Source organism: Sapajus apella, unplaced genomic scaffold (assembly GCF_009761245.1).
Source record: "Sapajus apella isolate SASKATOON/1434 unplaced genomic scaffold, GSC_monkey_1.0 scaffold8, whole genome shotgun sequence".
In the NCBI taxonomy this organism is placed as follows: Eukaryota; Metazoa; Chordata; class Mammalia; order Primates; family Cebidae; genus Sapajus; species Sapajus apella.
In genome coordinates, this window is record NW_022436948.1 from 2,306,561 (window position 1) to 2,321,784 (window position 15,224).

At 56.9% G+C, this 15,224-nt stretch overlaps 2 protein-coding genes across 3 annotated transcripts in view; one reads left to right on the forward strand and one right to left on the reverse strand.

Annotated features, from left to right (window-relative positions):
• The window catches only part of PWP2 (PWP2 small subunit processome component), a 613,222-nt gene that overhangs the window by 474,107 nt on the left and 123,891 nt on the right, over positions 1-15,224 (reverse strand). The window lies entirely within an intron of this gene.
• The window catches only part of DNMT3L (DNA methyltransferase 3 like), a 17,686-nt gene continuing 5,909 nt past the window's right edge, over positions 3,448-15,224 (forward strand). For both annotated transcript variants that reach the window (XM_032276572.1, XM_032276571.1), the window contains exons 1-8: positions 3,448-3,604; positions 3,921-3,965; positions 5,814-5,893; positions 5,976-6,088; positions 6,835-7,006; positions 10,204-10,291; positions 12,234-12,322; positions 14,768-14,843. In XM_032276572.1, coding sequence (XP_032132463.1) covers positions 3,499-3,604; positions 3,921-3,965; positions 5,814-5,893; positions 5,976-6,088; positions 6,835-7,006; positions 10,204-10,291; positions 12,234-12,322; positions 14,768-14,843 — 769 coding nt within the window. In that variant the 5' untranslated portion in view covers positions 3,448-3,498. The remainder of the gene's footprint in view (positions 3,605-3,920; positions 3,966-5,813; positions 5,894-5,975; positions 6,089-6,834; positions 7,007-10,203; positions 10,292-12,233; positions 12,323-14,767; positions 14,844-15,224) is intronic.

Sequence of the window (15,224 nt, forward strand, 5' to 3'; positions counted from 1 at the left end):
AGAGGTCCCCCAGTGCCCAGCACCTGTGGCCTGCATGCTGGTGGGCATACACAGGGTCCGATGCCAGGGGTGGCCTCAGGGATTGAGCCCCCCGAGGGCTTCCCATGAGAGGCTGGCTCTTTGGGGCCCATCTGCAGAGCGCTGGGCCTCTCCCCTGCTGAGGCCGCTCTGGTCTCTGCTGAGCTGCAGGTAGTGCGTAGGGACCGGGGGCTCAGATGGTCACAAGGGGCTTCCTGTCCGGTGGCCTCCACCGGGGCACCCGCCCTGGACAGAACCTCCTGCAGGCTCCACCAAGGCTGGGAGCTCCCCGCCTTCCAGGAGGTCATCCCTTCAAACCTTTAGAAAACTGCCCTTCCCGATCACTCGAGGTCAGAAGTTTGAGACCAGCCTGGCCAACATGGTGAAACCCTGTCTCTACTAAAAATACAAAAATTAGCCGGGCGTGGTGGTGCATGGCTGTAATCCCAGCTACTCAGGAGGCTGACGCAGGAGAATCACTTGAATCCCGGAGGCGGAGGTTGCAGTGAGCTGAGATCCTGTCACTGTGCTCCTGCCTGGCGACAGAACAAGATCCTGTCTCAAAAAAAAAAAAAAGAAAGAAAACCACCCTTCCAGGAGTTCCCCGCTTTCCACTTGTGCAGGCGGGAACAGCACCACAGGGGCAGGGGAGGCTGGGTGTGGGGCTGGGATCAGGGGAGGCTGGGTATGGGGCTGGGGTCAGGGGAGGGAGGGCCGGCTCCCTTTAATCACTTTCAATCCAGTGAGTGCCTTAAAAACAAAGCTTTTTGGGCCAGGCACGGTGGCTCAAGCCTGTAATCCCAGCACTTTGGGAGGCCGAGGTGGGTGGATCATGAGGTCAAGAGATCGAGACCATCCTGGTCAACACAGTGAAACCCCGTCTCTACTAAAAATACAAAAAATCAGCTGGGCATGGTGGCGCGTGCCTGTAATCCCAGCTACTCAGGAGGCTGAGGCAGGAGAATTGCCTGAACCCAGGAGGTGGAGGTTGCGGTGAGCCGAGATCGCGCCATTGCACTCCAGCCTGGGTAACAAGAGTGAAACTCCGTCTCAAAAAAAAAAAAAAAACTCTTTGGAATAAAAGGAGAAGCAATCAAGAACATTTTACTCAATCACAGGGAAGTGATTTCACTGTCTTCATCAGCATTCTCTCCCTTCACTTTTTTTCATTAAAAAAACCAAAGAAACCATTAAAACAGCTTTGAAGTTCTGCAAACCTTGAGGTGCTAGTCCCGGCCCCAACCCCCACCCAGCCCTCAGGCCACGGTGGACACTGCGATTACACTAATGAACCTGCAGACACCCTGGAATCAGCCACCACAAGACACGCCCTCTCCATTCTGGAGACACAGGATATTACAATGTCACAGCCCCTCAGTGTCCTCCTGGGAGGAGGCCTCAGGCATTGGGCAGCCTCCGCTGGCGAGCCTCCCTGAGATGCCTCTGTTCCTGGGCCAGCAGCTGAGGGGCCATCAGGCTGCTCCTGTGTGGTGACCCTTCATGAGGTACTTGCAAGAGGAAGTCACCAGGCCCAGCCCACACTTCCAGGGCGTCACCTCCCGCCCACAGATCTTCTCCCACTGTCCCCCGCCACCGTAATAGCCCTGCGGCTCCAGCCCTGCCCAGCGGTCCTCCGCCCTCTGCTCTGAAGCCCCCAACTTCCCTCCAATAAAGTCCCCCTTCCAACCCACCCACACCTCCCACAGTGCCCCTCTGCCCACCCCGTCCTCCTGCACCCTTTCCTGCCCCACCTTCCATCCCCCACTCTGAACCTACCCCTCCCAGCCCCTAACCCCCCACCTGCCCTGACATTCCCCACCCAACACCCCTTACCCCACCCTTCCCTCTTTGTTTATCTCCCCACAGCTGCCCCCATCCCTGGGGCTCCAGGCTGAGCTCCCAAGCCCCTCCCAAACACCAAGCTCCTGAACACCCCCATCTCCTCCTCACCATCTACCCCCACCCCTCCCATCCTGACCGACCCTGAGCTTCCTAAGGCCCATCCCCACCCCATTTGCACCCCTGTCCTGCCCCAAAGGCCACCTCCACTGAAACCTCATCACACCTCCACTCCTGCTGTCACCCGCCGCTCCTTTCCCTACTGAGCCCACCCCTGAACGCCCACCCTACCTTATCATCACCCCCGTCCTGCCAGAGGACCACCTCCCCTGAATGCCCCGTCTCCAACTCACCATCCACCCCACCCCCACTCCCTTCCTAATCCCTGGGCACAGCTCCCTGAGCCCCATGAGCCACCTGCCCACCCTGCCCTCAGGGCATCTCCACTTGGGCCTCATCCACCCACACCTCCACCGGCCCCGCCTCCACCCCTCCACCCACCCGCACATCACCCCTGCCCCACCGCCTCCCAGGGCACCTCCACCCTCACCCCTTTCCCACCTTTGCCCTGAAGCCCACCCGCATGACCTTCCCAAGCCCACCCCTGAGCGCCCTGCCCCAACCCCACAGCCACCCCACCCTCCACCAAGGGCGCCCCCTACTGAAACACCCCTCATCAGCCCCATCCCCAATCCTCCCATCTCCACCCCTCCCCTGAGTCCCATCCCCCACTAAGGTCCCTAGACCCCACCCATCACTCCACCCGAAGGGCCCCATTCTCTGTACCCCAATTCCCCAGCCCCGCTGAGTGCTTAACCTACCCTACCTGAGGGTTCCCTCCCCACCGCGAACTTCCCAGCTCCCCACCCCAGCGACCCTCCAGCTTCGGGCCCCTCCCACTCCACTCCGGCCCTGAAGGCTGCTCCGCCCCCGCCCTTCCCCGCCCCCGCAGACACGCCCAGTTTCTTCACCCCCACAGCCAGGAGCCTTCTGACCCCCTCTGTCCCTCGTGGGCCTGAATCGTTCCAGCTGGTTCTTTCCCTGCACCATTCCTGGTTCCATGGCCCGCTCCTCCCTTGGGACCCGGCGCCTGGAAGACCCGGACGGTTGTAACCTTGAACCCGCCTGCTGCCTCTACCCGGAGCCCTGGCAGCAGCCCTGTGAAATCGGTGAGTCTCTTTCTCCCTTTCCCTGGCCATCTTGCCTTTGAGGGTGTGGCTGGCCAAGACCATCCCCAGGGGTCCCTGCTGGCCTGGGGGACACTGGGAGGCTGGAGGATGGGTGTCCCTGAGGGGTCGAAGGCCGGGCCAAAGGACATCAGGGGCTGCAGCGGCCCTTGGCCCCCATCCTCATGAGGCCCCTGCCCTCCCCTTTCTGGGGAGAAGTGAACCACCCGTCCTCCAGGTGGTGACAGGGCCAGGCAGGGTGCACACCACAGGGGACCCTCGAGCCCCTCTCAGTGCTGGCAGTGGCCTCGGCCTTCCTGCCCCTCGTCCCTGGTTGGGCAGGTGGGTGTCACTGGGGGTGCAGGTGGCCTGAGCGGGGCAGGGTCTGCTTGGCAAGCTGCTTCCAGTGCTGGGGTGTGTCAACGGCTTTTTCCCTTCTGTGTCTGCGTGTCCTGTGTCCCGGCGCGGCGTCCCCATGGCAGCCACCCCAGCCCTGGACCTGGAGGCCGAGCCCAGCATGGATGTGATCTTGGTGGGATCCAGTGAGCTCTCAAGCCCCGTTCCCGCGGCCACAGGCAGAGGTGAGGGCTCATCTGCTTATTGGATCGGTCTCGTAGGATTCGGCCCCCAGGCCTGGAAAAGGTCTGGAGTTCCAGGTTTCTGGAATGTTCATGCATTTTTCAGATACCCCCAGCAAGGGCAGGAGGTTCCCCACCCACAGCCTTCCCCCAGGCCAGGCATTTAACACACCAAGATAAGGTGTGGGGGAGGGGTGGGAGAGGTGCTCAGGCTCCTGTGACTTCGGACAATGAACGAGTGATGCTCACTTCCTGGCCGTATTTAAATGAAGAGATCAGAGGAGGAAGGAAAGGGGCTACTTCTTGTCTTCTTTTCCAGAGCTTATTGCATATGAAGTCAAGGTGAACCAGCGGAACATAGAAGGTGAGTGGAGTGTTTGCACGCTTACCCACAGCCCGGTGAAAGAGGCCGGCACAGTGGCTCACGCCTCTAATCCCAGCTCTTTGGGAGGCTAAGGTGGGAGCATCACTTGAGCCCCAGGAGTTTGAGACCAGCCTAGGCAACGTTGTGAGACTCTGTCTCAATAAAAAAAGAAAAAAATAACCAGGCATGGTGACATGAACCCGTAGTCCCAGCTACTCATGAGGCTGAGTTGGGAGGATCGCCTGAGCTGGGGACATGGAAGCTGCAGTGAGCCATGCCAACACCACGGCACTCCAGCCTGAGAGACAGTGAGATCCCGGGGAAGCCAGAGGGCCCATTATGCCACTTGTACCCCTTCTCCCCCTCCCAAGGCCCCTGAAGCTTCATTTAAAGCATACAGTTTGAAGTATTTCAGTTTATTTACAGAGGTAGCAACCATCATCACTACCTAATTTTAGAAGATTTTCATCACCCCCAGAAGAAAATCCCGATCTAGTACTGGTCACTCTGAACCCCGGCTCCCGTTTCCCCTCTGTAGCTCTAGGCAGCCACTCCTTGACTTTGTCTCCACGTGCGTTTGCCTTTTCTGGAGCCCTCGAATTTCCAAATGGATTTAGGATCAGACTGTCAACTCCTGCCAAAAAGCCAGATGGGAATTAGGGAGGGGTCTGCAAATCCATTTGGGGACTCATGCTCTTTTAACAACATTAAGTCTTTTTTCTTTTTTTTTTTTTTTTGAGACAGAGTCTCACTCTGTCCCCCAGGCTGGAGTGCAGAGGCATGATCTTGGCTCACTGCAACCTCCGTCTCCCAGGTTAAAGTGATTCTCCTGCCTCAGCCTCCCGAGTAGTGGGAAGTACAGGCACCCGTCACCATGCCCAGCTAATTTTTGTATTTTCAGTAGTAACGGGGTTTCTCCATGTTGGCCAGGCTGGTCTTGAAGTCCTGAACTCAGGTGATCTGCCCACCCCAACCTCCCAAAGTGCTGGGATTACAGACGTGAGCCGCTGCACCCAGCCAATATTAAGTCTTCTGATCCATGAACATGGGATAGGTTTCCATTTTGTTCCATCTTCCTTAGCATCTTTCTTTCTTTCTTTCTTTTTTTTTTTTTTAAAGACAGGGTTTCTCCATGTTGGCCAGGCTGGTCTCAAACTCCTGACCTCGCTCGCCTCAGCCTCCCAAAGTGCTGGGATTATAGGTTTGAGGTACCACGCCTGTCTTCCTTAACATCTTTCTTTCTTTTTTCGAGATGGAGTTTTGCTCTTGTTGCCCAGGCTGGGGTGCAATGGTGCAATCTCGGCTCACTGCAGCCTCCGCCTCCTGGGTTCAAATGATTCTCCTGTCTCAGCCTCCTGAGTAGCTGGGATTACAGGCACGCACCAGCAGCCCGGCTAATTTTTGTATTCCTTAATATCTTTTTTTTTTTTGAGACGGAGTTTCACTCTTGTTACCCAGGCTGGAGTGCAATGGCGCGATCTCGGCTCACCGCAACCTCCGCCTCCTGGGTTCAGGCAATTCTCCTGCCTCAGCCTCCTGAGTAGCTGGGATTACAGGCACGCGCCACCATGCCCAGCTAATTTTTTGTATTTTTAGTAGAGACGGGGTTTCACCATGTTGACCAGGATGGTCTCGATCTCTTGACCTCGTGATCCACCCGCCTCGGCCTCCCAAAGTGCTGGGATTACAGGCGTGAGCCACCGCGCCTGGCCTCCTTAATATCTTTTAACCATGTTTTGCAGTTTTCAGTGTATAAGCCTCACGCTTGTTTGGCTGAATGTATTCCTAAGTCTTCTGCTGCATTTGACGTCACCGTAAAACACCCTGCACTTTGACTGTTTCCTTTAGAGATCTGCCTCTGCTGCGGAAGCTTCCAGGTTCACACGCAGCACCCTCTGTTTGAGGGAGGGATATGCGCCCCGTGTAAGGTAGGCAGGGAGGCTGGGTGTGACTCCCTCACGGCCTCAGAGCAGGGAGGACACAAGCCCGCCTTGCTTCGCTCCTCCCAAGGACAAGTTCCTGGACGCCCTCTTCCTGTACGACGATGACGGATACCAATCCTACTGCTCCATCTGCTCCTCCGGGGGCACACTGCTCATCTGCGAAAACCCCGATTGCACCCGGTGAGGCCAGGGCCCTGCTCGGTGGGGGGGTGAAGGGTGAAGGAGCCACTGCCAGGAGCTGAGGACACATCCATCCTTTCAGCTACTCATTCTGGAGTGTGGGTAGCTTTTCCTCCCAAAGGGATGATTTCCCTGGAAGCTTCCGGTTTCTGCCTGAGATGTGTTCCTCTTGGGCATAGAGCCCTGACGTACGGGAGTCGGGTGTCTGCAGCTGGCACTTGTGATTTTTCATGCCAGTATTGGTATCGCCTCAGTACTGTGCAGTCATGGAAACCCCACACCCAGGCTGCCAGTCATGACCCAGGGTGACGGGGGACATGTTCAGCCCTCAGCCATTACCCCCCAGCCCCGGCTCCATCCGCCAGCCCATCCCCTCTGTCCTGGGCCATCTTCATTTTTACAGCTCCCCCCACCTCAAGTTCTCTCCCCCCAGCTGGTTTTGCTGGGAGTCCCTATGCTGTTTCCTCAGGCTCCAGAGTTTGGGGGCAGACAGGTGACTTAGGGGGTTCCTTGAGATCTGCCATTGCCTATGAGCCTACCTCCCTGTCCTCTGCACCCGGCTTGGCTCCTGTCACTCTGCGTCCCTAGGAAGGACCGTGTCCCCCTTGCCGGGTCCACCACCTGGCCTTCCCAGAGTGAGCTCCAGCACGACTTTTCCCTCCGAAGCAAGGCTCAGGCCCACCTCTGCCATTCTTGGTACACGCGGGCTGTCATGTCCGCCGCTGTGGTTTTCTGTCTGACCCTAGATGCTACTGCTTCGAGTGTGTGGATATCCTGGTAGGCCCCGGGACCTCGGGGAAGGTGCACGCCATGAGCAACTGGGTGTGCTTCCTGTGCCTGCCCTTCTCCCGCAGCGGGCTGCTCCAGCGCCGGAAGAAGTGGCGCAGCCACCTCAAGGCCTTTTACGACCAGGAGTCGGTAAGGAGCCCGCGGGGGGCAGGACCGTGGAATGCCCGGGGCGGGCAGGACCGTGGAATGCCAGCGCACCCGGGCAGCACTGCTGCAGGCTTCACAGCAAACACTCTTTCCGGGTTCCTCTGACAGCAGCTCCCACTCAGTGGCGGCTTTGAGTAAATGGCTTTGGTATGGCAGTTTTGTTTCTTCCAAGCCTAGGAACGAGGCTCTGGTAGCAGGTGGGAGAGGGCCAGGAGGGGGTGGCTGGCACGTCCTCAGCATGTCTCAAAGTCCAGCCCCCAGGAGCAGACGCCCTGGCCGATGCCAGCCAGATGTGGGCCCTTCTTGAGAGTCCAGCCGAGGAGCCGGGGGCCCAGGCTGAGAGGGTGGAACTGTGTCCCCTGAGATCTTATCTGGAAATAGGGCCTTTGCCCTATTGATTTAGTTGAGGGTCATGAAATGAGGTCATTCCGGACTTAGGGTGGGCCCTAATGCTGCGACTAGTGTCCCCATAAGAGATTTGGGGCCATGGAGACAGGGAAGACAGCCACGTGGTAATGGAGGCAGAGACTGGAGTGAGGCATCCACCAGCCATGGTGCCAGCAGCCCCAGGAGCTGGGGGAGAGGCCGGGCTCATCTCCTCTGCCGGCCAGCATGCCGTGACTTCAGACCTCTGGCCTCCTGAGCTGCAAGAGAACCATTTCTACTGTGCCAAGTCCACTGGTCTGGTTTTGTTTTTTGGTTTTTTGGCTTTTTTGAGACAGAGTTTTGCTCTTGTTGCCCAGGCTGGAATACAATGGCACCATCTCGGCTAACCACAACCTCAGCCTCCCAGGTTCAAGTGATTCTCCTGCCTCAGCCTCCTGAGTAGCTGGACTTATAGGCACGCGCCACCATGCCCGGCTAATTTTGTACTTTTAGTAGAGATGCGGTTTCACCATGTTGGCCAGGCTGGTCTCGAACTCCCAACCTCATGATCCACCTGACTCAGTCTCCCAAAGTGCTGGCATGCCAGGCATGAGCCAATGCACCTGACCCCACACCCCAGTCTGTTTAAGTTTGCCCACCACCCACAGGAAGCTCCTCTAGAAGGGGTGTGGCTCTCAGTGAGGCAGCCAGCGGGGAGCAAGGCACCCCTGAACTAAGCATGAAACTGCACCGGCCTCCAGCTCACATTCTGAAGGTTGAGCGAAGTCATCTCTTCCTGCCCAGCAGGCTTCAATCTGCCCCAATTCTAAGGAAAGGGTCAGATGAGGTGGTATTTTTTTTTCAGGATTAATTAACTTTATTTTCTTGTATGTAAACACGATGTTGTAGCCACAGCTGGGGCCTGGGTCCTCTGGACGCAGACTCTGGTGCACACTGATGAGGTGGTCAGTGAATTCCTACTAGGGATACTTGGTGAATACAGTATCCTTCCAGAGGTGGGGGTCAGGCAGAGGTCTTAGAGATGGTATCAAAGGTGGCCTTGGGGAAGTTGCCAGGATGGTAGTGTAGCCCCTGGCTGAGGTGTAGCCGTCATGATACCAGCCAACATAAGCAGCTTCTTGGGCACAGGCGCCAAGACGATGGCAGTACCCCCGGAAGCGGGGATGAGGTGCACCAGACAGATCCGCAGTGGCCTGTCACCTGCAAGGGACGGTGTGGGGCTTGCCGATCCCATCCCCCAGTAGCCTCTGCACGGGGACGATGGGGAGCTTGGCCAGGGTGATGGCCCCACGGATGGCAGTGGCCGCCTCCTTGGAGCACTTAACACCCAGATGAATGTGGCCATTGTGTAGTCCTGATGGCAACAAAGGCCTTGAACCTGGTGCGCTGGCCGGCACGGGTGTGCTTCTGCACCTCTCTCAAAGACTGTGTTTTTGAGACACAGTTTTGAAGAAACTGTGTCCTTGAGAGAGGCCCCCAGAGAAAAGTCAATGATCTCAGATTCTTTGATGAGCAGGGAGAAGAGGTACATCTCCTCTGGGGACTTGATCTTCCTGTCCTTGACCAGGCAGCCCAGCTTGGTGACAGGTGTTCACTCCTTTTCCTCAGCCTTCCCTCCTCAAGCTCCATGGCCTCAGCCCCGGCCCCGTCCACAGCCACGACCCCAGCCCCCATGCCACTGCTGAAACCTCCACGGTTCCCCATCCCAGGGCCTCTGGGACCTCCAGGTCCCCCCCACCACACAGCACCAGCGTCATCTGACATTCGATGTTTTCTCGGAGAAGAAGCTGGGGTGGTATTTTTGTAGGAATAGAGACTAGAGCTCTGAAAGCCGAGGCCTCCCGAGTTTTGTGCCTTGGGGGGGCTGGCCCTTTAACAGGGCAGGTGAGCTCAGAGCCAGCTGCCCTCCTGGACCGGCTGGTTGACAGGGGCGGAGCAGCTGCGGGGCCTCACCTGCCCCCAAGGCTCACCTCTCCCCGGGTGGCTGTGACCTCGGGAATCTCTTCTCCAAGCCTCTCTTGAAGCTGCCTGGGTGACCAAGACCAGTTTGGCCAACATGGTGAAACGCTCTCTACTAAAAATACAAAAGTTAGCTGGGCATGGTGGTGCATGCCTATGATCCCAGCTACTTGGGAGGCTGAGGCAGGAGAATCGCTCGTACCCAGGAGTGGAGGTTGCGGTGAGCCGAGATCACACTACTGCACTCCAGCCTGGGTGACAGCAATTCTGTTTAAAAATAAAATCGCCGGGTACAGCGGCTCACACCTGTAATCCCAGCACTTTGGAGGCCGAGGCGGGCAGATCATGAGGTCAGTAGTTCAAAACCAGACTGCCCAAACATGGTGAAGCCCCGTCTCTATTAAAAAATACAAAAATTAGCTGGGTGGCTCGTGCCTGTAATCCCAGCTACTTGGGAGGCTGACGTAGGAGAATTGCTTGAACCAGGACCCGGGAGGCAGAGTTTGTAGTGAGCCAAGATGGTGCCACAGCACTCCAGCCTGGGCTACAGAGCGAGACTCCATCTCAAAAAAAAAAAAAATCAGTAAACCCTTTCACACCTACTGTCCCTTGGCTGGAGACGGCTGGGGGTCAGAGACGGAGGTCGAGGCTGGGGCGGGGGTGGGCGCTTCACAGGGTAATGGGGGTCAGGACAGGCCCAGTCGGGCTTCAGCAGGTACGTCTCCGATGAGTCTCGGGTGAGCGTTCATCCAGGGAAGCATTTTCATTGTAACGCAAGGGCTCTGTAACCAAATAGCCGGCACAGTGTCCTGTTTTGGTGTTTTAATAAATAGAAGAGTCCCGTTGAGATGTTCGAAACCCTGCCTGTGTGGAGGAGACAGCCGGTGCGGGTGCTGGCCCTTTTTGGGGACATCAAGAAAGGTGAGTCAGAGACATTCCGAAGACACGTGGGAAGACACCTCCACACACCTGGCTGCCTCGCAGGCCACCCACCCCGGGTCCCCACATCCTCCTCCACCTAAACCTCCACGTACCTGACTGCCTCAAAGGCCACCCACACCTGGGCCCCCACATCCTCCTCCACCTAAACCTCCACCCACCCCGGGTCCCCACATTCTCCACCTAAACCTCCACCCACCCCCGGGTCCCCACATTCTCCTCCACCTAAACCTCCACGTACCTGACTGCCTCAAAGGCCACCCACACCTGGGCCCCCACATCCTCCTCCACCTAATCCTCCACCCACTCCTGGGGTCCCCACACCCTCCTCCACCCAAACCTCTGTCCCCAGGCTGGCTGCCTGCTGGTGTCCTCCACCCTGGGCCTGTGCTGACGCCTTTGGAAATCCCACTTGTCTTCTGGCCCTGCAAGCGAGGCAGAATCCCTGAAGACACTCCCTCACCTCTGGCCACCTCTGTTAGGGATGGGTCCCCCTGGGACATCTGCTAATGCCACAGTGTCTCAGAGCAGCCTCACTCAGGGGTGTGTATCTGCCCCGTGCAGCTGACTGGGAGCCTGATCCCACAGCTCCCATAGCCTGCCCCAGGCCTTGCTGCCCAGGCGGAGCTGAGGAAGCCCGGGCTTCCTTCAAGGTGGGTCCAGGGCTCTGTAGCTCACACCAGCTGCACAGTGGAGTGGACTCCACCGCTCTGGATTCATAACCAGTGGTGACATAGCATTCCAAAAATGCCTGGTGCTCTAATGCAGTGATTGACTTTTTTTTGGGGGGGGGGAGGAGTCTCTCTCTGTTACCAGGCTAGAGTGCAGTGGTGAAATCTCAGCTCGCTGCAACCTCCACCTCCCCAGTTCAAGTGATGATTCCTCTGCCTCAGCTAGAGTAGCTGGGACTACAGGTGTGCACCACCACGCCCGGCTAATTTTTGTATTTTTAGCAGAGACAGAGTTTCACCATGTTGGCCAGGGCCTTGAACTCCTGACCTTAGGTGATCCACCCACCTCTGCCTCCCAAAGTGCTGGGATTACAGGCGTGAGCCACCACACTGGCCTCAGTTCTTGACATTCTTAAATCAATACTTGGTGATGTCTGCTTGTTTAGCTCATCATGAGACAAAACCTCCGTCCTAAGTCCTCCTGCCACATCACCAAAACGATAAAGTCGGGCCGGCTTGGTGGCTCACGCCTATAATCCCAACACTTTGGGGCGCTGAGGCAGGCGGATCAACTTGAGATCAGGAGTTGGAGACCAGCCTGACCAACACGTTGAAAACCCATCTCTATAAATAAACAAAAAAAAATAGCCAGGCGTGGTGGCACATACCTGTAGTCCCAGCTACTTGGAAGGCTGAGGCAGGAGAATTGCTTGAACCCAGGAGGCAGAGGTTGCAGTGAGCCAAGATTGTGCCACTGCACTCCAGCCTGGCACCTGGTGACAGAGCAAGACTCTGTCTCAAAAAAAAAAAAAAAAAAATTTGTGGATATGATGACTTGCTACGTTGCCTAAACCAGGCAAAGTGGTTCACGCCTGTAATCCCAGAACTTTGGGAGGTTGAGGCGGGCAGATCACCTAAGGTTGGGAGTTCAAGACCAGCCTGGCCAACATGGTGAAACCCTGTCTCTACTAAAACTACAAAAATTAGCCGGGCATAGTGGCGCATGCCTGTAATCCCAGCTACTCGGGAGGCTGAGGCAGGAGAACCACTTGAACCACAGAGGTGGAGGTTTTGGTGAGCCAAGATAACGCCACTGCACTCCAGCCTGGGCAACAACAGTAAAACTCCATCTCAAAAAAAAAAAATTGTCTCCTTAACGGTAAGAGGGTCCTCTGATCGGCCAGCAGCCCTTCAAGTCCCTGTAGTGGCACAATCCACACTCACCCGCTGGCCCTTCTGGTCTCCCCATCCAGAGCTGATGAGTCTGGGCTTTTTGGGAAGCGGTTCTGACCAGGGGCGACTGAAGCACTTGGATGATGTCACAGACGTAGTGAGGAAGGACGTGAGTACCGATACCCACTTCAGGCCCGCCGTGCGAGCAGGGGTGCAGGATCCCTCAGGCAATGCCAAGGATGAGGTGGGCAAGGAGGCGGCAGCAGGGCTGGGGGGAGTCCCGAACCCCCGGGCCTCTCGGCAGCCCGGTGCGCATGGTCTGGCAGTGGTCAGCCTCCCGACAGCAGTGCAGGGCTGAGCAGCAGGCTGTTGAGGTCCGGGGTCTGGCAGCGGTCAGCCTCCCGACAGCAGTGCAGGGCTGAGCAGCAGGCTGTTGTGGTCCCAGCACTGCCAGAGCCAGAGCAGGGCAGCTGGGCAAGCATCTTGTCCAATGCCTTGAAAGCCAAGGGGCCAGTTTCCACTGCCTGTGATGGGGCACCGTCCGACAAGGAGGGCTGGACCCCACTCCACCCTCTAAGATGAGGAGGCGGAGCCTTGACCTGGAGAGCCAGTTGCTGTTTGAAGGCGTCCTCCTGCCACTGGAAGATGACAGGGCTCCAGCTGTGGGTTCCCTCTGCAGGCCAGAGCCCCTGCTGCCCTGGAGCCTTCCCATGCTGTTGTTAGGGAAACCCATGCACCCCCCTGTGTGCGGGTCTTTGGGGGTGCCAGCCTGGCACCAGCAGCCCCCATCAGCTCCGCTGTCCACACCCTGCATGCCTTTTCTTCACAGTAAAGCTGTCACTCAGAGACCCACACGTAGAACCTGCCGGTAACAGGTTTCTCCACTGGCTACATCGCGGGAGGAAGCAGCAGAGGCACCATGAGGAGTCTGGGGCTAACGGGATTCCGGCTGTTACATGATTTGAGGGGGGTCCAGGGAAGCGGGGCCCATTCTGGACTCTGGTGCTGTCAGGAGACAGAGTCTCTCTCTCTGTTGCCCAGGCTGGAGTGCAGTGGCACAATCTCAGCTCACCGCAGCCTCCACCTCCTGGGTTCAAGCGATTCTCCTGCCTCAGTCTTCCTGAGTAGCTGGGATTACAGGCACACCACGGCCAGCTAATTTTTTGTATTTTTAGGAGAGACAGGGTTTCACTATATTGGCCAGGCTGGTCTTGAACTCCTGACCTCAGGTGATCCACCTGCCTTGGCCTCCCAAAGTGCTGGGATTACAGGCATGAGCCACCACACCCAGCCATTGATGTTTTCTGAAGAAGAAAGGCAGGGTGAGGGCCGTCACTGTTTATGAAGCCAGCGTTGCCCACAGCCCCCCACCTTGGTCACTTTCGTGGTTGAAGGGCACCCCTGTCTTGTCTGTATTCGGGCAGGACTATGGGGTGGCTGTGATCTGTCTTCCAGCTCAGCCATGGAGCAGCCTGGTCACGGGTGCTCTGCAGGAGCTCTTTCTGTGCAGCAGGGAAGGCTGTCCCGCTGAGAGCGGGCACTGCCTGCTGTGTTCACACAGGACAGAGTCACTTGCCTCCTCGGGTGGTCTGCAGTGTTGGGTCTCCCAGGACTGGCTCTCCAAGGGCAAAGTGATGACAGACAGAAAAACCAAATTCTGCCAAAGTACTTAAACAAGTTTATTCTGAACCATGGTCCGGGAAACAGTCGAGAGGTCCCGAAGAAGTGCACCTGAGGCAGTCAGTTACAATTTGTTTTTATACATTTCAGAGAGACGGGAATCACAGATAGAATCAGAAATCCATACACAGGTCTGGCGTGGCGTCTCACGCCTGTGATCCCAGTACTTTGAGCTCAGGCGTTCAAGATCAGCCTGGGCAACATAGTGAAACCTCATCTCTACCAAAAATACAAAAACATTGGCCAGTGTGGCGGTGCTCACTTGCGGTCCCAGCTACTCCAGAGGCTGAGGCAGGAGGATTACTTGAACACAGGAGGTGGAGGTTGCAGTGAGCCGAGATCTCGCCATTGCACCACAGCCTGGGTGACAAAGTGAGACCCTATCTCAAAAAAATCAATAAATAATACATAGAAGGTGCACGTCAAAAAAATCAATAAATAATCAATACATAGAAGGTGCACATTGGTTTAGCCCCAAAACGTAGGATATCTTGGAGCAGGGCTTATGGGTTATAGGTGGGTTTAGGGATCTTCAGTTGGCAGTTGGTTGAAAGAGTTAAGCTTTGCCTAAAAACTTGGAGTCAGTAGAAAGGAATGCTTGAGTTAAGGAGGTCTGCTGTCTGTCGGGTGATGCCATGACAGAGTCACCGTATACCGTGTCAAAACCACCCATTTAACAAGCTTTTGTGGTTTGTGAGGCGTGATTCCCCCACGCTCCTTAGAAAGGAATCTGCGCAGAATTCAGTCCCCAAACTCACAGCACAGTCTTCTCTGGGCTCCAGGGAGGCAGCCCCTGAGGCTGGGGGCGGCTGCGGGTGGCTCTGCCCTCGTGGGCTCCACTCTGTGGCTTGCCCCAGCCTGCAGGTCCTGCCAGCTGAGCGGGGTCCGCTCTGGGACACCTGCTGCCTCAGTGCCCACACCCTCTCTCCTGCAGGTGGAAGAATGGGGCCCGTTCGACCTCCTGTATGGTGCCACACCTGCCCCTGGCCACGCCTGTGACCATCCTCCCGGTGAGTGATGATGCTTCACAAACGGCCTGTGGTCAGCTCCAGCTCCCCGAGCAGCCTGCCCCCAACCCTGTTTCCTCTCCTCTCCCCCACCGCATGCCAGGGCAGAAACTGCGAAGTGTCTGCATTTTTTAAAAAACAGCTTTGTTAGCCGGGCGCGGTGGCCCACGCTTGTAATCCCAGCACTTTGGGAGGCCGAGGCGGGTGGATCACGAGGTCAAGAGATCGAGACCATCCTGGTCAACATGGTGAAACCCCGTCTCTACTAAAAATACAAAAAATTAGCTGGGCATGGTGGCACGTGCCTGTAATCCCAGCTACTCAGGAGGCTGAGGCAGGAGAATTGCCTGAACCCAGGAGGCGGAGGTTGCGGTGAGCCGAGAT